This window comes from Ascaphus truei, chromosome 9 (assembly GCF_040206685.1).
Source record: "Ascaphus truei isolate aAscTru1 chromosome 9, aAscTru1.hap1, whole genome shotgun sequence".
Classification (NCBI taxonomy): Eukaryota; Metazoa; Chordata; class Amphibia; order Anura; family Ascaphidae; genus Ascaphus; species Ascaphus truei.
In genome coordinates, this window is record NC_134491.1 from 19,614,599 (window position 1) to 19,639,283 (window position 24,685).

A 24,685-nucleotide genomic window follows, 5' to 3' on the forward strand; every position below is an offset into this window, starting at 1 on the left:
AATCTTAACCCCTTACCCTAAAATGCCAAACCTCAACCCCTTATCCTAACACACTAACCTTACGCCTTACCCGTAAAAGCTTAACCCCTTAAAACCCCATAACATTAACCCCTTAACGGCAAGTTGTCACATAGCGTAGTGGACAAGCTTCTCATACATTGGCCAAAATGTGTAACTAAAATCCCAAAGTGAATGAAATATTAGACATAGTTAAATATTTGCAAGCTTTTACGTAGCATGGTAAAAAGTTTGTTCAATTATTAACAACATCAATAAATAAGTTTCACTATAATGCCTTCAGACCCTAGAAAAATAAGCAACTTTTAACCTAAAACTTTATTGGAGTGGAAAAAGATATATTACATGTGCAGAAATCTAACACCCTGCCGGGAAACCATATAAACGAGCATTTCAACAGGAAAATGATGGCATTATATTATCATGAGAACAGAAGGACAGAGAATGCGGAGATTTCATTGGAAATCCATGTTCTTGAAATCCATTGAACACCGATATTTGCCATTCGGAAACTTGGAACAAATCAGGCTCGGGAAGCAGGGGCATGTGTGGTGCAGGCGTTTCCCCCAAAAAGGCACCTTCGGAGGGAGACACATCACATTCTGATCAGATTCTGGCAAAATATGGGCACAATTTATGGAAACGGCCTTAATTCCTCACCCCTTGACCGATGCATTCTCATGCTACTTTGTGTGACGCACTAATTAACATCTGTATATCCGCACTTACTCGGCTGTAATCCTTGTATAAATGTCTCTCGCTACATCAGCTTAATTTGGGGGAAAAATCTGCATGAAGAAGAGGACTTGGTGGTCCTGAGAGCTTGCTCTCTTTTTAACCCTTAGTTACCTTTATCAGCTATCACTTCTACCCAGGGGCGAGATTTCCCGCAGGGCTGACTAGGGCGGCAATTTTTTGTGTGCGTTTTGGGAGAGGGGTCTTACCTTCTCCGGAGCGGCCCCCTCCTCCAGCGTTGCGTTGACATGGCGAGCTGACGTCACTTGACGACACGTTGCCATGACAGCGCGGCGTCACGTGACGTGATGACATCATGCCCCCGCTGCAGCAGGAGGGGGGCCGCCCCCACTGCCAGCGTGAGCCTATGGGCGGCAAAAGGTGAAATCCGCCATTGCTTCTACCTTACTTTTGCTGATCTAGTTTACGGGCTAACACTGTTAGATCCGCTAGCTGTGTGTGAAATATTGAGGTAATTTGGGAGGAAATAAATGACGCAAATAATGTCATTTTCTCCGCTTTCAATGCATGAAGATTAGATGTTGACCTGTGTGCGGTGGGATCTGAGGGGTCTCGGCACGAGATATATGATGTGTTATAATCGTACATATCAAATTCTGCAACATCATCAGTTTCACCCTTTTTATTAAGCCCCCCGTTTCTCCACCGGGTCCGAGTACCAAACATGAAAACATGTCAATGCAAATGTTGCAGTATAAATGAAAGCAGCGTTTGGCTTCCGGAGGTTAGAACTGGATTGATTTTAAATAATGCGACAGATAATGTGAAGAATGAAAATGTAATCATGTCATGAATTCATCATGTAAAGAAAAGGGAAATAGTAGGTGAGTTAGAGGTGGCTGCGGCTCCGGGGGTACCTTGTGGCTGTAGGGGTGACACTCCTCGCCTTCCTGCCCCAGGGGGGTACACATTCTCAGGCCACGTAACCACAGACTGATGGCGCAGCAGGTGCTGACCCCGCACTGCAAATCTCTCTCACACGCCTGTTGGGAAGCAAGAACATACTAATTAGTGATCAGACCAGGGAAAGCATGTGCTGATATTGTATCAAAACACGAGATATCATATTGTACACGGGCGGACGCCCTGATAACACGGGATATTGTACACATGATGTTGCCCTGATAACACATGCTGACACCCATATAACATGCGATATTGTACACGTGCCGATACCCTGATAATACGGGATATTGTACACGTGCCGACTTCGATAACATGGGATATTGTACACATGATATCACCCTAACACGAGATATTGTACACAGGCTGACACCCCGATAACATGGGATATTGCACACGTGTTGACTTCGATAACACGGGATATTGTACACATGATGTTGCCCTGATAACACGGGATATTGTACACATGATGTCGCCCTGATAACACAGGATATTGTACACGTGCTGACACCCATATAACATGCGATATTGTACACGTGCCGAGACCCATATAACACGGGATATTGTACACATGATGTCGCCCTGATAACACGGGATATTGTACACGTGCCGAGACCCATATAACACGGGATATTGTATATGTGCCGAGACCAATATAACACAGGATATTGTACACGTGCTGACACCCATATAACATGCGATATTGTACATGTGCCAAGACCCCGATAACACGGGATATTGTTCACGTGCTGACCCATAACATGCAATATTGTACATGTGCCGAGACCCCGATAACACGGGATATCTCACACGTCCCGACACCCCGATAGCACGGGATGAAACAATATGTATTGGCATTTACACTGGCGCACAGATATTTGCAGCTTTAGAAAGTAACCGGGCACGGCAGTAACGCCAGAAACAGGTGACACTATTCCGACGCTCCCTGTGTAAGCTCAACGACAATCCTACAGATAAAAGGTTTGTGATAAGTGTAAGCAACAAACAACAGCAAATAGCGCACACCCAGGGAGCCAGGTGGAAATTAAAAGTTCAATATCATTTATTTCAGTGCATGACTGATGACAAAAATACCCCCATGGGGACAAAAACGCACCTCCTACGCGTTTCGGACCGATTGAGTACTTTGATGCTGTTAATATTCAAGTGACTCACAGGTCAATTCATTCAATATACCCACTCCTTAGACCTAATGATGGAGTTATTATAAATCAAGATATCTGTCCAATTTTGGATGAAGTGTTACTGGGTGGAGCACCCTATTTTTTCCTTGTTCCTGTGATAAGCATAAGACCTGATCCCCTTCAACGAGCTCCTGTGAAAACCAGGCAGCGATGGGCTCCCCCAGAAATCCTCGGCCCCGTCAGCGCCCCAATAACGCTTAATGCTTTGTGATAACGTTCCAAGCGCTCCCAGGGGGTCCTCGCTGACCTTCTAACATGAACAGAGGATTTGAGCATCAAAGAGGCGCTCCTGAAATAACGCGACGCCACGGGTTCACTTTTTACTTTAGCCGTCCCGGTTACCGCATTATAACTTCTGCAAACAGGAACGCAATTTTCCTTCCAATGTGTACGTTCTGTATGTACATCTTTAATTATATAGCACCATCCATGTACACAGCGCGTCACATAATAATATCCCGCACAATGGGAATAAGCGCTTGACGCATAAAAGTAACATTAGGAAATGGGAGTCCCTGCCCCGAAGAGCTTACAATCTAAGTGGTAAGTAGGAGGGACGTACAGAGACAGTAGGAGGGCGTTCTGGAGAGTGCTTTAGCAGGGGGCCACGGTCGATGGATGAGGTGTATGATATCGGCCACGGAGCTGCACGTATGCTTTGTTAAGGAGGTGGGTTTTAAGATCTGTCTTAAAGGTGGATAGAGAGGGGGCCAGTATGCTAGTATTTATACAGCAGTGCGCAAACTGGGGGGCACGACCCCGGGGGGGGGGGGGGGAGATTTGTCTGGGGGGGCGCGGGCGGTTGCAGAGGTCCCGCGGTCCTCCCCAAGGCATTTAAATTAATGCCGGGGGATCGCGCGAGGCCTCTGCAACGGTAACACTTACCGGGATTCAGACGCGTCTCCATGGCAACGCGGCGTCGGGACACGTGCCCCCGGAGCTTCATTTGACGCGGATGTCAGGTAGGGGAGGGGGCGCGAGACCGAGGGGATGAAGCATTAAAAGTTTGCGCTCCCCTGATTTATAATACACACCGGCAGACGACAGCAGGGAAGGGTTAATGGGCCGTGTCACTTGTGAGAGATAATAGCTGATCATTTCTAAATGATCCTTTCATTACGTGACCCTTTCTATTTCCCGTCAGGTGGTGATGCCTTTTATTGCACCAGCCTGACAATTCCGTTCAGTAGAACCTTGTACGACAGCACTATCCCGTTCCAACTTAACATGCACTGTCTCAAGGACCAACAAGGTTAATACATGACAACATGCATCATCTACACCAGGGGTGGTCAACTCCTGACCTCAAGAGTTACCAACAGGTTTTCAGGATATCCCTGCTTCAGCACAGGTGGCTCAGTCGTTTGAATTGTGGAGACATACCTTATAACAGGAGTGGGCAACTCCAGTCTTCAATGGTCACCAACCGGTCAGGTTTTCAGGATACCCCTGCTTCAGCACAGGTGGCTCAATCAGTGACTCAGTCTTCAAGCCACTGCTGAAGCAGGGATATCCTAAAAACCTGCCCTGTCGGTGGCCCTTCAGGGCAGGAGCTGGGCAACCCCTGATCTAAACACCGACCAACGTTGAGTATTTCCAAAAATACGTACCCCAGTTATGACGGCGCCCTTAGAAAAAGTTACCAGAAGCAGCACGAAGAAGACTTGCACGGTCATTTCCCTGGTAAAGTGGAGACAAGAAGTGGGGGACGAAGAAACAAGACGCTGGACTGGTACAAGCACACGCTCCGCCGTCTCTATCCAACCTGCCAGCATTCTCCTCCAGCCCCTGTATATAAGGGAGACGCTCCGTTTCCCGTCCCTGACGTGATGCTCCTCTGAATCTATAATGATGCCACTGAGCATGAAGAAGAATGAGGAGGGCTCTCCCGTCGTATCGCAGAGGCAGCAGACTCGCAGATCCCCCTCCCCACTCCGGAGACTCTGCAGGAACTTCCTCCGTGACTGTCTTTATTTGATCTTCTTGGAAATGTCAACTCGTCCCATTTAACACGGCCTGGGAAACGGTCTGGGGCATTTGGCCGCCGGCGTTTCGCCGCGACCAAATCTCCCCGTCCAGTGACCACGCCGCAGGGATCCTCCGCGGCCGACCGCTGTGCCACTAAGGTGTCATTAACCTTAGCCCTTAACCTAAAACCCCTAATCTTAACCCCTACTACTAACGCTACACCCTACCCTAAAAACCTTAACCAATTACCCGGAAAGCCTTAAAGTTAACCCCTTACTCTAACCGCTAAAACCCCTAAAGTTATCCCCCTGCCCTAACCACTAAAACCCCTAAACTTATCCTGCTACCCTGACCGCTAAAACCTCCAGTACTTCAGTATTAGGTGATAGTAGAGAGGTAATGAGTACTTCGGTATTAGGTGATTGATAGTGCAGAGGAAATTAGTACTTCAGTATTAGGCTGAGATTATGGTGCCGGCGTCACTGCGTGCACGCGCCCGGCAAGCACTCTTCTGTAGTGGGCTATGCAAGTTACCCCAGAGCCTGCGCGCCTGCCGGCGAAGAGGCGCGTCGACGCGGTAGCGTTTCGAAAAGACAACAAATGTATTTTCAGGCGGCTGTCGCGTGAGGTCAGCACAAGTGAGCTGGTTCAGCCAATGAGGGCGAAGCAGCTTCGGGACGCCCCCGCCACGCCTCTTCAATCTCCTGCAGCCAAGTTCACAAATCGCTTGGGCTGCAGGAGTGCGCGCTCGATCGCACGCGGCTGCGCAGGGACCATAATCCCAGCCTCCGGTGATAGTGCAGAGGAAATGAGTACTTCACTATTAGGCTGGGATTATGGTCCCTGCGCGGCCGCGTGCGATCGAGCGCGCACTCCTGCAGCCCAAGCGATTTGTGAACTTGGCTGCAGGAGATTGAAGAGGCGTGGCGGGGGCGTCCCGAAGCTGCTTCGCCCTCATTGGCTGAACCAGCTCACTTGTGCTGACCTCACGCGACAGCCGCCTGAAAATACATTTGTTGTCTTTTCGAAACGCTACCGCGTCGACGCGCCTCTTCGCCGGCAGGCGCGCAGGCTCTGGGGTAACTTGCATAGCCCACTACAGAAGAGTGCTTGCCGGGCGCGTGCACGCAGTGACGCCGGCACCATAATCTCAGCCTTAGGTGATAGTGCAGAGGTAATGAGGTATTAACCAGTAAATGTATGTACAGTATGTATCCATGTATGAGCCTATGTATGTACAGTATGTATCCATGTATGAGCCTATGTATGTACAGTATGTATCCATGTATGAGCCTATGTATGTACAGTATGTATCCATGTATGAGCCTATGTATGTACAGTATGTATCCATGTATGAGCCTATGTATGTACAGTATGTATCCATGTATGAGCCTATATATGTACAGTATGTATCCATGTATGAGCCTATGTATGTACAGTATGTATCCATGTATGAGCTAGTGTATGTACAGTATGTATCCATGTATGAGCCTATGAATGTATGTATCCTTGTATCAGCTAGTGTATGATGAGTATGAATGCAAATATGAGCCCTATGACTGCTTTTTTTGTCCCCTACGGCCCTGCAGTGGGCCCTCTCTAATCTTTGTACCCCGATGGGGCCATCAAAGCCCAGTCCAACTCTGCTTGCACCATTAATAACCATTTAATTTTCTTAATTGGCGCACTGTGCGATATTGAAATGAATTAGCCACAGTCTGACAGCGCGTTCCTACTCTGCATTCTGCGCGGTGAATCCGGCGCTCTCTCTGCCATCTTGTGATGTATATTCCTGGGGAGATTTTCTGGCCGCAAGTTAATGAAACAACAATTGCTCGCTGTCGAGAACGACACATCAAAGGACGCGTACCCATATAACAAAAAGAAAATGTGAATATACAAAGTGTGGTATACATGGCATGATTATTACATGATATATACTGGATTGTACAATACCAGTATTATCTGTCAATATCAATTGTGCAGGAATACATATGGTTATCTTTCTTCTTGATCTTTCTATCTTATAAATAATAAAAAGTAACGGGGGGTTGGGGGTGAGGCTTATAATGAACACCCCGATTTACTCATTTATAAGAGCCGTCTTTATTTACCCTGATTAGAATGAACGGTTTCTTGCACCCAATCATATAATGTCATGGATCAGCATCACATAAAGTAACATTTTGCTGATGGAGCGGGTCGTTCTTCACGTGCTAAAGACAGCTGTTTACATAATGTGCATCCTGCTGATGTCCCATCACAGCACAAAATCAATACTTATTCAATGATAAAAAAAAGTAAATCGTTGATACAACCACCCCAATAACAGTAAATACTTTTTTTAAATTTTGAATAGCTCAACATGTTGTAGTGCAGGGGGAGCTCAACTCCAGATCTCACCCCCCCCCCCAATAGGTCAGGCTTTCAGGATACCCCTGCTTCAGCACAGGTGGCTCAATCAGTACCTGCTTCATTCAGCACAGGTGGTTCAATCTTTGACGGCACTAACTTGGTCCCAAGGTTTAGCAAAGTATCCGGCCGTTCCTCCTCTTACCGTGCACCCCAAAACTGGAACAGTCTACCAGAGACTCTCACATCCACCACCAGTCTAAGTTCTTTCAATACTAAATCTGTCTCACATTTTAATCTGGTCTGTAACTGTTACACACGCCTATAGTATATATTATCTCTAACTGTGCATGCAACGTCTTGTATATAATGTATAACCCTGCTCACTTATGTAACTTTGTAGCCCTGTTTCCCCCCCTCTCTGGAAACATGTTACTGCTACTGAAGCCTGTGGTACAGTCAGACCTGTGAGGACCCAGGAGAGCTGAGTGTCCGCAATGTTGTGGGGTAACAGGACAGGCTTTCGGTGATCCTTAGGTTCTTTCCATGTGGTGACAGCGCCTCCAGTCACGGCAGGATGCAGTATAACTGCAGGCAGTCCCTACCATGTGTCAGTCTTACTCCTATACTTCAGGCTAATAGACTGCAACTCAGCCAGAAGTATATAAACGGGATCTTTATTTATAGCAACCACCGCAGGATGGTATAACAGCGTTGCATATAGTAGAGTAGGGGTTTCAGGCCCTTGGATGGTGCTGGACAGCCAGTAGATAATGTGATGATGGCCTTGTGATAAAGGATAATGTGATGAGGCCTTGTGCTAAACACAGATCTTCTCTCCTCCACCCATGAGGGGCTGAAGGGAACGAACACACACACACACACACACACACACACACACACACACACACACACACACACACACACACAACTGAACACCTATAATTTAGAACATCCTCCCTCATGCAAAAGGGGAGGGCACAGGGCCTGCACCATGATAGGCTGCAACACAGACCCAGTGTCACCACCTCTTCAGCCACTCAGGGAGGCTATGTGAGGGGGGCAAACTCCACAGGATAGCCTGTCACTGTCTGTACCTATGAGAACTTACGTGACATAGGAGCAGCGGTAATTAAATTCTAGTTTTTCCAAGTATGGAGTCCAGCAGGTATCTTCTATTTCATACAGGCATACCCCGGTTTAAGGACACTCACTTTAAGTACACTCGCGAGTAAGGACATATCGCCCAATAGGCAAACGGCAGCTCACGCATGCGCCTGTCAGCACGTCCTGAACAGCAATACCGGCTCTCTACCTGTACCAAAGCTGTGCGCAAGCGGGGAGACTATAGAGCCTGTTACACATGCGTTATTTATATCAGTTATGCCCGTATATGATGATTGCAGTACAGTACATGTATCGATAAGTGGGAAAAAGGTAGTGCTTTACTTTAAGTACATTTTCGCTTTACATACATGCTCCGGTCCCATTGCGTACGTTAATGCGGGGTATGCCTGTATTTACTTCCTGGTAAAACATTCTATAAATAAAATAAATAAACTAACAGGTACTCATTGAAGGTCTTATCTTATAGGATACAGCTAGAACTGATCTCACCCGGTATCAGGGCGGTTGATGTCTGCAAAAAGAGTAGCTCAATTTTAAATGATCCTCACCGTTTATTTTGTTGTTCAAAATTGTTGCACAGTACAGTATTTATAAAACGAAATAAATGCAGACAGTAAGGGTATCAACCCCAAATACCAAGCTTTATTTAGACCTCAATGTTTTTCTACCACGTCACTCTTACACATACTGTAAAATGCTGGCATTATTTCCATTTTCTTTGATTTAATAACACGATAAATGGCTCTTACCAAAAGCCCGGCTGTGCCTGTTATTGCAGAAATAAATCAGTGCTAAAGAGTTACGTCAAAATAAAATATATCTGTGCATCCATCTCATTGTACTCAAAAAGGGATTTAAATAGTACAATAAAGACTTGGAAACAGAACAGTTTGCATTAAAGTATATGCTGTTTTGCTGACGTGTGCTGGTAACTTTTATAACTACTGTATTTCTCTTCTTGCTATAGGATGAATATGTGAAATAATATACACACACACACACACACACACACACACACATATACACATGCAGTGTTCGACAAATCACCCAAAAATCTACTCGCCACCTAGTCCCGTCCCCAATTCCGCCCCTAGTCCCGCCCCCAACCCCGCTTTAAAATAAAATATATAAATAAAATACATTTAATAAATTCCTAGTCAGAACAACATTCGCTTTTGACATAAATGTATTTATTATATTACATTATACTACAATTAGTCCTTGTTACGTATGGTGTGTGGTGTGTGGTGTGTGGTGTGTGGTGTGTGTGTGTAAATGTCGGATCTAGAAATAAAAGCCAGGTGTGAATGACTAGTTTCCTGAACCCCTTAACCAGTGTCTGGACGTCTCCGCTTCACAATATCTTAGGCTAAGGCCCCGCTCCCAGAGTCAGCGCGCCCGCACTGCAGACAGGCGGGGCGCTGACATACACAGACCGCGATATGTGTTCTGTAGGGAGCGGGAGGTGGGCGGGAGTGGGAGGCTTGAGCGGGAGGGGGGGCGTGGCTTGAGCAGAGGGACCCGATACTCTCCCCCCCCCCTCCCTCCACGGCTCGGGCTGCTGATTGAAGGTAAGTAAAGCAACACACACACACACAGACAGAGGCAGGCACTCACGCACTCAGGCACACACATACACACACACAGACAGGCACGCACGCACTCAGACACACACACAGACAGGCACTCACGCTGCTTTCACTCCACACTCCTCCCCGCTCCCCGAAGCCTCTCCTCCTCCCGAAGCCTCCCCTCCCCATTGGCTCACAGCCACACCACGTGACGCGTCAACGCTAGGGATCACCATTCTCTTGTATCCCATAGCGGCTGATGCGCCACAGCGTGTAGTAAGCTGTGCAGCCAGGGGGGACCGGGACCGGCTCCGCAGGATTCCCCTGCTGGTGGGGAACTCGCGTGTGGCTGCCCGCGCCACCGAGAGCAGCGGGGCCGAGGCCTAAAGCAGCAGTCCTGCCTGGGATCTTACCTGATCCGCAGTCCCTCAATGTCCAGGTACCCTCATTCCCGCAATGTTATACATTGGAGGGGAGGTGTTCCTTACCTGTCTTCTGGGTTAGGGGGGGTTCCGATGTCTTCCGTGTGAAGCTTGAGTCAGATCTGGAAGAAAGCAGTATAGGTTATTTCGGTGTAGTATAGGGCAGTTAAGATATATAGGGTAAATAAGAGATCCAGATCCAGAGTGTGAGAGAGTGTGTGTGACAGAGAGAGAGAGAGACTGTGGGTGACAGAGAGAGAGTTAGTGTGTGGGGGACAGAGAGAGAGAGAGTGTGTGGGGGACAGAGAGAGAGTGTGTGGGGGAGACAGAGAGTGTGTGGGGGACAGAGAGAGAGTGTGTGGGGGAGACAGAGAGTGTGTGGGGGAGAGAGAGAGTGTGTGGGGGAGAGAGAGTGTGTGTGGGGGAGAGAGAGTATGTGGGGGGGGAGTGTGTGGGGGGGAGAGAGAGTGTGGGGGGGAGAGAGAGTGTGGGGGGGGAGAGAGAGTGTGGGGGGGGAGAGAGAGTGTGGGGGGGGAGAAAGTGTGGAGGGGAGACACAGAGTGGGGAGAAACGGTGGGTGACACACACAGAGGGTGGGTGATACACAGAGAGAGGGTTGGTGACTGACTGAGTGTGGCAGGGGTGACTGACTGACTGACTGGGGCAGGGGTGACTGACTGACTGGGGCAGGGGTGACTGACTGACTGGGGCAGGGGTGACTGACTGACTGACTGTGGCAGGGGTGACTGACTGACTGGATGGGGCAGGGGTGACTGACTGACTGGGGCAGGGGTGACTGACTGACTGACTGACTGGGGCAGGGGTGACTGACTGACTGACTGGGGCAGGGGTGACTGACTGACTGACTGGGGCAGGGGTGACTGACTGACTGACTGGGGCAGGGGTGACTGACTGACTGGGGCAGGGGTGACTGACTGACTGACTGGGGCAGGGGTGACTGACTGACTGGGGCAGGGGTGACTGACTGACTGACTGTGGCAGGGGTGACTGACTGACTGACTGGGGCAGGGGTGACTGACTGACTGACTGGGGCAGGGGTGACTGACTGACTGACTGGGGCAGGGGTGACTGACTGACTGGGGCAGGGGTGACTGACTGACTGGGGCAGGGGTGACTGACTGACTGACTGACTGGGGCAGGGGTGACTGACTGACTGACTGACTGGGGCAGGGGTGACTGACTGACTGGGGCAGGGGTGACTGACTGACTGGGGCAGGGGTGACTGACTGACTGGGGCAAGGGTGACTGACTGACTGGGGCAAGGGTGACTGACTGACTGGGGAAGGGGTGACTGACTGACTGGGGCAGGTGTGACTGACTGACTGACTGGGGCAGGGGTGACTGACTGACTGACTGGGGCAGGGGTGACTGACTGACTGACTGGGGCAGGGGTGACTGACTGACTGACTGACTGGGGCAGGGGTGACTGACTGACTGACTGACTGGGGCAGGGGTGACTGACTGACTGACTGGGGCAGGGGTGACTGATTGGGGGGGTACCTCTGGTGTCACACACATACTCCCATACACATTCTCCCACACACTCACTCTCTCTCTCTCTCTCTACACACACACAGGGGGGAGGATAGGTCGCGACCAGCACCACCACGCTCCTCCCCCACCCATCTCCCGCTAGTGGGGTGGGGGCAGGCCAACATCCCCCTCCCCCCCCCATACCTCAAGCGGGCATACTGGAAGCTTTGGGGAGGTGGCAGGGTGGGTGAGAGTCACGTGGCGAGGTGTCCCCCAGCGGGCGCCCCAGGGGACAGTCAGCCCCGCCGTGGCCGCCACTGCCCTGCTCCCCTCGCCGGCATGTCCCGCAGTGCGCGGCCAAGCAGGTTTGCAGGCTGCATCTTGGGCGGGCAGGTCGGCACCCCGCCCCTCACCTCATGCGGCGGCTGCGCCGTCATGAAGTTAGCTGGCGGGGAGGCACGTGGTGAGGGCCCCCCGCGTACGCCAACCGGGCTGCAGCAGTGGGGACCTCCCGCCCCGGGCAGCGATCGGTGAATCGAGGGACAGGAGGAGGGGAGGGACAGGAGGAGAGGAGGGGAAGGGGACAGGAGGGGGGGGGGAGAGGAGGAGGGGAGGGGGAGAGGAGGAGGGGGACAGGAGGAGGGGAGGGGGACAGGAGGAGGGGAGGGGGACAGGAGGAGGGGAGAGCTAACGCAAAGGCGCGTACTGGCGGGAAAGGGCAGGAGCAGAGGGCCGCGGTGGGGAGTAGCGAGCCATGTGGGGACCAGGGGGATCGCACGGGTTGTCTTGCAGGAGGCAGGGAAGGAGCAGAGGGGCCGCAGCATGGAGAGATTGGAGAGTACTTACCCTCAAACAGATCTCCAGGCAGAAAGAATGGCCGCTCGTTGGGGGCGGGCTCATATAGAGCCTGGCCGCACGCCCACAAAGCCTGGGAGCGCGCACCAATCAGCTGTCAGGTAGGGGGATTTATTTTATTTTTTTTCAGCGCGAGCAGGGAAAATTTCAGTGCGAGCAGGGAAATTTAAAAAAACAAACACGTGTGCTGCTTGGGCCAATATTTACTCGCCCGGAGGTTAAATCCCCTCGCCCCGGGCGTGTAAATGTATATGATTGTCGACCACTATATACAGTAATATACATATATATATATATAGTGGTTGACAAATCACCAAAAAATCTACTCGCCACACAAAAAAAATCTACTCGCCACCTAGTACCAAACGTGTGCTGCTTGGGCCAATATTTACTCGCCCGGGGGTTAAATCCACTCGCCCGGGGCGAGCAAATGTATAGGTTTGTCGAATACTGTATATATATATATATACACACACACACACACACACACACACACACACACATCAGAACTCCCTTTTATTTCCTATTTATTTTGACTATGACTTCTGGTTATACTGCTGCAGTTTCTGGGATGGATACCCCCTTCCATGTATTATTCACTCCATAAAATTACTTTATATTACCGCCCCTGCATCATTTACAGCGCAGCGGCTCTTTGGACATCTCAAAATCTCTCTCTCTCTCTCTCTACCCCTCTCCCTTTATCTCGCTCTCTCTCTCTCTACCCCTCTCCCTTTATCTCGCTCTCTCTCTACCCCTCTCCCTTTATCTCTCTCTACCCCTCTCCCTTTATCTCTCTCTCTCTCTCTCCCCCTCTCCCTTTATCTCGCTCTCTCTGACTCGCACTCCTGGCAACCCTAGCCGTAACCTCGCTGTGATTACACGCAATTACACTGTTGTACCATTTGTCCTTTGCGTTGCTTAGATTGTACGGTGTGTGGGGCAGGGCCTCCCTTTCACATTGTTTCCATTTTTTGGTAGTACTCACCCATCCCAGAAATTCCACCCGTGTAATGTACTCAGTCACTGCAGCGTATCTCATATTTTACAGCCCAGAGTATATGTTCTGAGCTTTATAACAACATATCCTAAATGGTGTGAATTAAGGCAGGACGTAGCTGTTATACGAGGCAAGCTTCTTGTGTTTAAATTCACTCCGTAGCAGTGATTCCCAACACGGAGTACATGCTGCGTCTCCAAGGGGTCTGCCCAAAAAAATCTGAGATGGCGTCTCCCGGGCAGTATAGCGGGTTCCTGACCCCGTGTGGGGACTGCGCACTTAGTAAGGCCCCCAAACTACACCTTAGTGTGGGGGGTATCGCTGTCACTCCCAACAATGCTTTGCATCCTCAGCAGCAAGGCATTGTGGGGCGTGACTTTGCAAGCTCCCAGTGATTGACAGCTATATCCCTCATGCTGTCTGCACACACTGAGGTGCAGTTTGGGGCTTATTAAGCTTGTGAACCCCCCCCCCCGAGTTGAGGACACTATACTGACTGGGATTGGTCAAAAGGTTTTGTTCGAATAGTCCACTGAGTAGGCAATAATATTTATTAATTAGGGGTTCACAGAACAAATATTGTTTAGCAAGGGGTGCACGGTGCAAAAAAGGTTGGAAACCTGGTCTATAGGGTCACGCTCATCATATAGAATAAGAATAAACTGATAACCTTACAGACAGCAAATCAATAACCTGACACAGCAGTTAACATTAATTTAAAGCCTCCAAATGATTTGAGCACAGAGGGAGGCCTCCGCTCAGCTTACAAATGAATGTGTTACGTAGAGGGATGCTTAAGGGAATGTGCACTATATGTAGACAGAAGAGAAAAGAATCCCTGTTGCAAGCACTCAGAAAACTAGAAGTTTAATATTAAAACCTAGAAGACGCTTAATGGTCCCAATTAAGCATTAAGCATCTTCTAGGTTTTAATATTAAACTTCTAGTTTTCTCTCTTTTGTCCATTAAGAACATTAAAGTATTTCATTATTATTATTATTTATATATTAGTAGAGGTAGAGTGCTTGCCACCGGGATTCTTTTCTCTCCCGCCCTCCTAATGATTTCACTGGGGAGTCAGTAACGGTTTAAACATAGAAACTGCACATTGCAGAAAATGTAACGAGCTTTACATTGTATTTCCGAAGTGTCAATAAACTCATCTGAAAGCCGCGTCCTCTCCTGGTTCATCTCATTCACTAAATCATGAGAGGCGTCAGGGCTCCGACATGCAAATGGTAACTCAATACAAGAAATGACCTTATTGTGGATCGCTGCTCTGCAGGTGATACAGTACGTGTGTGATGTACATGAGAGACGTACTAACATCCTTTAAGTAACATGAATAGTATGCCTGCTGAGTATGTGTAACACTATGTTACTAAATGGGACCTCACCGGGCAGCTTTCTTATCTTCGACTGAGGTCTGAAGCAGGGTTATCCGGAAAACCTGACATGTTGGGGGGGGAGGGAGGAAGGGGTGGAGAGGGGGAGGCTGGGGTTGAGTACCCCCGCTCCACTACTACCCCACTTTTGAATAATATTAAAGCTTCCTTTTATATCACATTCTCCCAATGGGATTCAAAGCGCTTAACAAATACAGCATAGTACACAGCACTGTACATAAGACTTTTACAGACACAGATGACTTTACCTTGTCTGCCATAGTAATGAGCAGATATAAAATGGCGTCAACAAAGTGGCACCCGATTTCACCCATCTTTTGAAGGTGGTGTCGGGGAGCCAAGCCAGGATTTGACTGAATTTGGGATGCCCTATACAGTAATACCAGATTAGGCATAGTAGAGCAAGGCCGCCAACTGATCTGGGCTGAACCAGGTTTGTATGGGGAAGGGGGGGGGGGGGGGGGGTCAGGTGAAATGTGTGAGAACATGAAACACTGTACATGTGCAATAGCAATCCCGACCGTCTCACCCTTCTTTATCACTTCTCACCATGTGCAAATTGCATGATGGAACATTCTCATTAGCATACTTTATTCAGGTCTCTACTGACGTACAGGCATACCCCGGTTTAAGGACACTCACTTTAAGTGCACTCGCGAGTAAGGACATATCGCCCATTAGGCAAACGGCAGCTCGCACATGCGCCTGTCAGCACGTCCTGAACAGCAATACTGGCTCCCTACCTGTACCGAAGGTGTGCGCAAGCGGGGAGACTATAGAGCCTGTTACAAATGCCTTATTTACATCAGTTATGCACGTATATGACGATTGCAGTACAGTACATGCATCGATAAGTGGAAAAAAGATAGTGCTTCACTTTAAGTACATTTTCGCTTTACATACATGCTCCGGTCCCATTGCGTACGTTAATGCGGGGTATGCCTGTAATCTCTTTCAAACGCTAAATCGAAATTTAACATAGAGGGCACCTTTCAGAGCATCCTTACATACTAGGTATATGCTGTAAATTAATCAAATATATGGTGTTAATAGCATCTTATTCATGTGTTTCTCCTGCATCAGGTTATAATAAATATAATAAATCACATCGTTGTAAAAGACTAAGTAGAATAAGGATTTTGTTCAAAATAGATTATTTTGACCGACCCCTTTTATACTGTACCCTGCATAAAATGTTTCATATTTGCTTATATTATGTTATTTATTTTTCTAAAACGACATCATACCCAGTGATTCTCCCCAAAAATGTCCCCAACAGTTAGAACGCGGTCACTGCCAATGCCTCTTAGCAATGTGTCCCTGTGATTTAGAACAGTTCTCATATCCTCAGTTCAGTATATCATGATGATGCTGTTTTGATCCGATCTGCTGACACAGTGATTTGTTATCGCTCTCTAAATCGGCTAAGAAATGTGCCTCTTTAAAATCAATGAGGTTCTATTATCAGTTTAAGGCTTGGTGTTTATTCATGACCAAACCATTTCCATTTTTCTTGCCATGTGGACACAGCTGAGACTCGATCTCCCGACTTTACAAATGCGCACATTAGAGACGGACATTCTAGGGTGTTTTTTTTTACTCCAAACACGGGGAAAATAACTAAGCACCAAAATGTACACAAATCCCAAACCTGCATATCTCACAAGAACACACACAGTCCCATGAGCTCAAGAGCAGGTAAAACACGTGTGTGTATGTGTATATATATATTTATAGGGGTCCAGTATTAAACCAGACTCTCCTGTATTTGGACACACTGTTCAGTAAAAAATTAGAGATAATGCTGGACGTGTATGTGTATACCGGTATTATCTCTCTGGGCGTGTATGTGTATTCCGGTATTACCTCTCTGGGTGTGTATGTGTATACCGGTATTACCTCTCTGGCCGTGTATGTGTATACCGGTATTACCTCTCTGGGCGTGTGTGTGTATACCGGTATTACCTCTCTGGGCGTGTGTGTGTATACCGGTATTACCTCTCTGGGCGTGTATGTGTATACCGGTATTACCTCTCTGGGCATGTATGTGTATACCGGTATTACCCCTCTGGACATATATGTGTATACCGGTATTACCTCTCTGGGCGTGTATGTGTATACCGGTATTACCTCTCTGGGCGTGTATGTGTATACCGGTATTACCTCTCTGGGCGTGTGTGTGTATACCGGTATTACCTCTCTGGGCGTGTGTGTGTATACCGGTATTACCTCTCTGGGCGTGTATGTGTATACCGGTATTACCTCTCTGGGCGTGTGTGTGTATACCGGTATTACCTCTCTGGACATAGTGTCCTGATCGGCTTGGGGGGGGGGGGCGCGGGATTTCCTTGAGCAGGGAGAGAACAGGACTGTTGCTATGGGGCTGGGCAGCTTCCCCCATCCTGATTGGCTGCTATTGGGTAATGCAGCCAATCAGAAGGAGGTGTCAGGAGCCTGGTGGTGTGGCTAAGGAGAGGAGGAAACAGCATGGAGCAGTGTGTGTGTGGCACGTCGCACCTTTCACTATTGTATCCAGTATTTTTGGAAACGCCACCTGGAAACCTTATTATAATCAGAAGCTATAGATTAAGACAATCATTTTTTTAATACGAGAAAAACAGTAATATTATATTATCATAATAGTTCAACTCATACGGGTTTCTGGGAAGGGGGGGAAGGGGGATTGCTAATTTAACAAGCATTGACATTTCGGTCTTTACTCTGACTCCTAATCCCCCCAAAACTGTATACTGCTGAACCTCCACCTGGGCGTCCACTGCAAGGAGATATCGATGAGGATGTACACAAACCCTCATCCCGAAGACAGAGTGTATAAGCACAGATAAAGTGATGAGTGCAATGAACTCATATCCAATGATCATATCCAATCACAAAAATGGTCAGTGAGCAGAAAATAGAGGAGATGTATCAAAAAGCAACAAAATACAGCATATCTTATTATAAGTACAGTATGTCCTATATATACCTAGTAGTACTGAGACCCCATATTATATATACCTAATACTGACACCCTGTATTATATATACCCAATACAGACACCTCTGTGTTATATATAAATATCCCACTTACTGACACCCCCATGTTATATATTTCTTATACAGACACCCCAATATTATATACAGTATACCTAATACTACCACCCCCAAATTATATATTTCATATACAGATATCCCGTATTATATATGTATGTCTTTATTTATATAGCGCCATCAATGTAAATAGCGCTTCACAGTAGTTATACACGTGACAATCATATAAATAACAAATAATACAAACTAGCTGAGAGACCCGGCGTTGCCAGGGATTAAAATTCCCCGCTCCCTCCCCTCTTCACTACCCCTTCTCTTTCTCCGCTCCCCCCCCCTGCGCAGCTCCAGTCCCCCCCCGCCTGCGCAGCTCCGGTCATCCCCCCCTCCCTGCGCAGCTCCGGTCATCCCCCCCTCCCTGCGCAGCTCAGGTCATCCCCCCCCCCGTGCAGCTCTGGTCGTGTGTCCCCCTGCGCTGCTCCGGTCGTCCCCCCTACGCAGCTCTGGTCCCTCCCCCCCCTGCGCAGCATACAGTGTCACACACACAGTGAGACACACACACAGTGTCACACACACACACACACACACACACACACACACACACACACACTGTGTCACACACACACACACACACACACACACACAGTGTCACACACACACAGTGCAGTCAGTTGGAGTCTCTTGCCTGTGCTGTCTCTGGCTCCCTCCAGTCTGTGAGGAGGGGCTCTCCCCATGGGGTTAAATGCAGCCAGCTCTGGTGTGAGTGCACACTCCTCACGTTTTGGCATTCCTGCCTCTGTGGCTGCTGGGAGTATTGGGGAGCGTTGGGGGGCGGGAGGAGCGTGTGTTACTGGCTGGTGTGGCTGTGAATGTGCTCCTCAGAACGCGCTCTGCGGCGTGACACTGACGCTTCCTGCTCACTGCCTGCCTCTCGCTGGAACTGTCGTTGGGAGAGGAGGCTGGCAGAGCTACCGCTGAGAGGCTTGCGCTGTTTGGCGAATGGTCTTTCGTGGCATGGCGGGGGGAGCACCCTCGGCGGGGGTTGGGAGCCAGAGTAGAGCTGAGGGGGAAGGTAGCGGGGAGGTGAGCTGCGGGTGAGGGGGGTTGATGGGGGGCGGGAGCCGGCGGTCCAGGCCGCGGGGTGAGGAGAAGAGGAGTGGCCAGGTGGTTGTGTGTGTCCTGTCCCCCCCGAGCTGTGTCGCCGGCGGGGGAGAGTGTGGCAGTTGGTTGAGGTCATAGAAGCAAGCAGGCCAATGAGGTGTGCGGGGGTGGGGCCGGGCCACGGCCAATCTGATTGGCCAGAGGGTGAGTGATAGACCAACGGACCAATCAGATTGGCCAGAGGCACAGCAAATATACAACGTTTTCTGCAAACAAACAATGTTTTCATTTTTATAGATATACACCTAATAATACAGGCACCCCCATATTATATATACACCTAGAACAGACACCCCAATATATATATATATATATATATATATATATATATATATATATATATATATATATATATATATATAGTTATACGTTACCATTCCAAGGATTGGTAAACAAGAGACAGCACTCAATGTTGAAAATCAAAGTGTATTAGTGAAAGCAAAAATACATCCAGAAACCCAACGTTTCAGTCCTACAGAATGGGACCTTCCTCAGGGGGATACACGGTGGGTTATCCCCCTGAGGAAGGTCCCATTCTGTAGGACCGAAACGTTGGGTTTCTGGATGTATTTTTGCTTTCACTAATACACTTTGATTTTCAACATTGAGTGCTGTCTCTTGTTTACCAATCCTTGGAACGGTAACGTATAACTACATTCTCTATATGGGACGTGCACCTGTGGCTTACCAGCACCTATTGGAGTGTCAACTGCCTTATCTGATTATATATATATATACAAATGTAAATACAACTGTATGCTCATCTGCATGTCTTAGGCAGGTCTGCAACCCCGCCTTTCCCCATTATCACCCAGCACACAGCACTTCCACTGCAGCAAAGGATTCTGGGAAATTACATGCAAATGAGCACACAGTGCCACTTTTTGCTTCAAAAACCATTTTTAACAGGGTTCCCTATAGGCTTAAGCTTGCTGCATGGTCACAGCTTTGAGCACAGCCAGGGTTAAGGTGCATATATATATATATATATATATATATATATATATATATATATATATATATATACACACACACACCCATATAAAATATATATATATATATTTACCTAATACAGACACCACCATAGTAATTGTAAAAAAAAAATATATATATATATATATATATACACACATACACATACACATACACACACACACACACACACACACACACACACACACAATACAGACACCCCCATATTATATATACACCTAATACAGACACCCCCATATTATATATACACCTAATACAGACACCCCCATATTATATATACACACCTAGTACAGACACCCCCATATATTTTTTATTTATTTTTTTTATATATATATATATATATATATATATATATATATATATATATATATATATATATATATATATATATATATATATATATATATATATATATATATATATATATATATATATATATATATATATATATATATATAATAGTGACACTGCGCCCTCTACCTGCAGCGTTATCGGTCACGTGATCAGAGATCAGGTGGGGCAGCTCATTCCGGATATGAGATCATCCGTGGATAGTCACCTGACCAAAGGTCCGGAACCGGAACCGCGGGGCATATCACGTGTTCACAGCGGCAGCGGGAATCATGGAGGGGGCGCTGGAACAACACCTGGAGGACACGTGAGGCACGGGGGCTCCGGGGAAACATAGCAGGGGCTAGAGCATGGGTCATGTGATCTCCCACTCCAGCCAAACACAATGATACAAATGTGCAGACACACAATAACAACACAGTAATACACAGCTGTATGGAATGTGGAGACACGTTTATGTAGACACAACAGCAGAATGATAGAACTGTTTACATACAGTGACAACTATATATACACACACAAGGACACAGCTGTATTTATATAAACACAGTGCAATGGTGTGTGTGCATATGAATATATATATATATATATATATATATATATATATATATATATATATATATATATATATAAAATTATAAAACGCACTATATATTACACACACACGATGATGCACAGCGTTATGTATATAGAGGCAATTTTATATTGACACAACGATAACTATATGTACATCCAGTGACAACTCTACATATACAAATACAACACAAGGACACAGTTGTATTTCTATAAACACACAACAGCACAATGATAGGGTGTCTCCGTATAGAGAAACAGTAACACAATGATGCGTATACATGACAACTTTATCTAGAGACTACAATGATACAAGTATATAGACAACTGCATATAGTAACACACAACATACTACAAACAATACACAGTGAGAATTTAGGCAGTGTAATAATGGTGGATTACGGTAGCACTGTGTCTCTCTCACACACATGCACTGGTGGATTGCAGCAGCACAGTGTCACATACATTTATACACACACAGTGGTGGGTTACGGCAGCGTAGTGTCACACACACATTATTGCAGCACTTCGCACACACCGGTGGTTTATGGAGCAGTGTCACACACTAGTGGTTTATGGAGCAGTGTCTCTCTCACACACAGACTGGTGATTTATGTAGCAGTGTCACACAAGAGGATTATGGCAGCAGGGACACACACCCTGGTGGATTATGGCATCAGTGTCACACACAGACTGATGGATCAGCAGCACGATGACCCACACCCAGATTACGGCAGCAGTGTCACCCACACACTACACACCGATTACGGCAGCAGTGTCACCCACACACTACACACCCAGATTACGGCAGCGTGGTGACACACACCCAGATTACGGCAGCGTGGTGACACACACCCAGATTACGGCAGCGTGGTGACACACACCCAGATTACGGCAGCGTGGTGACACACACCCAGATTACGGCAGCGTGGTGACACACACCCAGATTACGGCAGCGTGGTGACACACACCCAGATTACGGCTGCATGGTGACACACACCCAGATTACAGCATCATGGTGACACACTTGGATTATGGCATCAGTATCTTGCATACGTGGATTACGGCAGCAGTGTCACACACTGGTGGGAAGATTCTGTAAACACAAGGATTTTACATGTGCTACTTTATCCTTTGCATTACAGAATGAAGAATCCGGCCATTGTCGGGGTCTTGTGCACGGATACACAGGGGCTGAACCTGGGCTGTGAGTGCTCCGCTATTTACTGGATCTTTCAGCATTCAGACACCATTTTAAACATTTCTTTACTATTCCCAATTAATTTAACTTGCAAACTCTAATCATTATAGAACTTTTTTTTTTTTCTTTCTTTCTAGCATTTATCTTCATGTTTCAGATTGTACTGGTTCCATCTTTAAAACATTAGGGCAACTAATGCTGCATAATTTATAGAAACAGGTTTCCTTCCATAGGTCAATGAAGCTTATTAAGCATTTTACACTCGGCACAAAACAAACCCCATGTGATAAGGTTTTGGCTTATTTCTGGATCATTAGCCAACAGACATTCCATCAGTGGGTTACCATGAAGCTTATCACAGGGGTTTGCTGTATAACGACTAATTAATTGAAAGCACTGAAGTGAATGTTTTGATGGTACGTCAGTGACCGCATCCTCTCTCCTTGAAGGCCGTGGAAGCCTGTCCGATGAACATGCTGGCGTGATCTCCATACTTCCTCAGCAGGCAGCAAAGCTCACACCGGACTCCACAGACATACCAGTTGTGTGTTTAGAATCGGACCGCGGGTGAGACTTCCCAACTCCCACACCCCTACCCCCTGAATTGAGTTCTGAAAAGAGTGTTCAGCAAAGAGAGCAATGTGCATGTAGTAATGCAGCCCAGAATTTACAGATAAATGTACCTGTAGTCATGCAAATACCAAGTCATTAAATGGTAGAAAAGTAGAATCTTCCTTATGCCAATATGCAGTACTGTATTATTAATTATTAGATATGATTGACTGTTTTGTTTGTTTTATAGGACCATTATGATTCAGAAACATGACACCCTCACGGTTGCCGTTCACAAAATGTAATCTTGAAGCTTTTCTTTGTAAAGCCGACAAAGTGCAAATCTGAAGATCAACCTAAGTGTCCATCACTTCGAGGATAACACCATACATTTAGCAGAACTGGATTCATGTGAAACCGATTAGCCAAGTAGGAATAGAGGCAAATATTTGCTTGAAGTCTGCAGCTTTGTCCAGTACTGGGGTGGCATGGATGTTAGCTGCCACTCACAAGCAATTTTGGGACTGGTGCCTTACTTAAATCTCCCCATAAGGTAAACTGTTGTTACATTTTGTTCCTGAAATTATCAACTTTTTAGCAAATTGGTGTTTTATGCAATAATCAATTGATCAATTAAAGTTCGGCTTCTCACGTACCTAATACGGAATTATTTTTGTGCATGGTTTCTCTGGGTTTGCATGGGTGTGAAGATGGAAAAATGAAGTGTGCAGGCCAATCATTTTTATCTTGTATTGTGTAGGTATTTAAACCTAAATTGGCCTCTTCCTTAAAGAGAAGTACATGCTGTATGCAAAGGCGATAGTTCTCTTCCCCCATTACGCCTATCTAAAGGAGGGGTGCTCAACTCCAGCCCTCAAGCCCCCTGCCCCCAACAGGTCAGGTTTAGTATATCCCAGCATCAGCAAAGGTTGCTCAATTGAAGACAACCTCTGCTACGTGTGCTGAAGCTGGGACTGATGTGAGCCACCTGTGCTGAAGCAGGGATATACTGAACCTGACTCGTGAGGAGAGGAGTTGAGCACCCCTGCTATAGAAGTTATTCTTCAATCAGGCAGAACTTGCATTAATGAAAGCAGGATATACTGTATGGCCACTGTAACTGGTTGCAGCGGATCAGATTAATACCCTCCTCGGGTCAACCAAGAATTGTGAATTACTGGTCTTATGTAGCTGGCATATTAGGATAACTTCAAATATTCATTTATTTACACATTAGAACATGTCAGGGCTACACATCTAAAATGAGGTTAGTTATTAAACCAATGATGTTTCTTTAGATGTGTACAAAACAGGTTTTTCCTACCATTCTACACAGAGAAATGTTTGGAATAATGTCAGTATTTGCAATGTCTGTTTATTAAAGCAACTTTATTTCTTGATTTGACGTTCATTCTTCTCACTCACTGTCGGTGTATAGTAATATTCAATATCGCCAGCAAACCCCTCCCCACCTCTTACAAAAGTAAACTTTAACAAAAGGTGGCGGACTCCAGGTCCTCAAGGGCTACCAACAGGGCAGGATTTCAGGATATCCCTTCGACTGTGTCACCTGGCCTGCTGGTGGCCCTTGAGGACTGGAGTCGCCCACCCCTGCTTTATTAAGGTCTCAGGTCTGGTAATAAACAAATTGAAATCTAAATGCCACCAAATCATTGCAAGTCAGGAATTCATTACCCTGACATTGAAAATCATGTGTTTGCCAATAAAT

At 47.0% G+C, this 24,685-nt stretch overlaps 2 protein-coding genes across 3 annotated transcripts; one reads left to right on the forward strand and one right to left on the reverse strand.

The window, feature by feature from the left end:
- Window positions 1–111: 111 nt before the first annotated feature.
- Window positions 112–20,936, reverse strand: PROK1 (prokineticin 1). 2 transcript variants are annotated; one of them, XR_012803777.1, is made up of 4 exons: window positions 20,760–20,936; window positions 1,632–1,757; window positions 963–1,118; window positions 467–596 (listed from the first exon to the last, which is right to left on the reverse strand). XR_012803777.1 is itself a non-coding variant. In XM_075613576.1 (3 exons), exons 1-3 carry the CDS (start codon window positions 4,556–4,558, stop codon window positions 474–476), a joined length of 315 nt encoding a protein of 104 aa, XP_075469691.1. In that variant the 3' UTR covers window positions 112–473. The 2 variants fall into 2 exon arrangements, 1 of the variants encoding a protein (XP_075469691.1); XM_075613576.1 differs by lacking the exons at window positions 963–1,118; window positions 20,760–20,936 and adding an exon at window positions 4,493–4,558 and having other exon boundaries at window positions 112–596.
- Window positions 20,801–24,356, forward strand: LAMTOR5 (late endosomal/lysosomal adaptor, MAPK and MTOR activator 5). The gene is made up of 4 exons (XM_075613577.1): window positions 20,801–20,937; window positions 22,349–22,410; window positions 22,854–22,971; window positions 23,207–24,356. Exons 1-4 carry the CDS (start codon window positions 20,903–20,905, stop codon window positions 23,259–23,261), a joined length of 270 nt encoding a protein of 89 aa, XP_075469692.1. The 5' UTR covers window positions 20,801–20,902; the 3' UTR covers window positions 23,262–24,356.
- Window positions 24,357–24,685: the final 329 nt, after the last annotated feature.

What these genes read in the sequence shown, in the direction of transcription:
- LAMTOR5 (XM_075613577.1), top strand. Translation starts at nt 20,903, where the DNA reads ATGGAGGGGGCGCTGGAACAACACCTGGAGGACAC. An exon ending in ACAGGGGCTGAACCTGGGCT is followed by an intron (nt 22,411 to 22,853) that starts GTGAGTGCTCCG and finishes CTCTCCTTGAAG; the next exon opens with GCCGTGGAAGCCTGTCCGAT. An exon ending in TGTTTAGAATCGGACCGCGG is followed by an intron (nt 22,972 to 23,206) that starts GTGAGACTTCCC and finishes TTTGTTTTATAG; the next exon opens with GACCATTATGATTCAGAAAC.
- PROK1 (XM_075613576.1), bottom strand. Translation starts at nt 4,558, where the DNA reads ATGACCGTGCAAGTCTTCTTCGTGCTGCTTCTGGTAACTTTTTCTAAG. An exon ending in AGGGCGCCGTCATAACTGGG is followed by an intron (nt 1,758 to 4,492) that starts GTACGTATTTTT and finishes GCTTCCCAACAG; the next exon opens with GCGTGTGAGAGAGATTTGCA. An exon ending in GTCACCCCTACAGCCACAAG is followed by an intron (nt 597 to 1,631) that starts GTACCCCCGGAG and finishes CTCCCTCCGAAG; the next exon opens with GTGCCTTTTTGGGGGAAACG.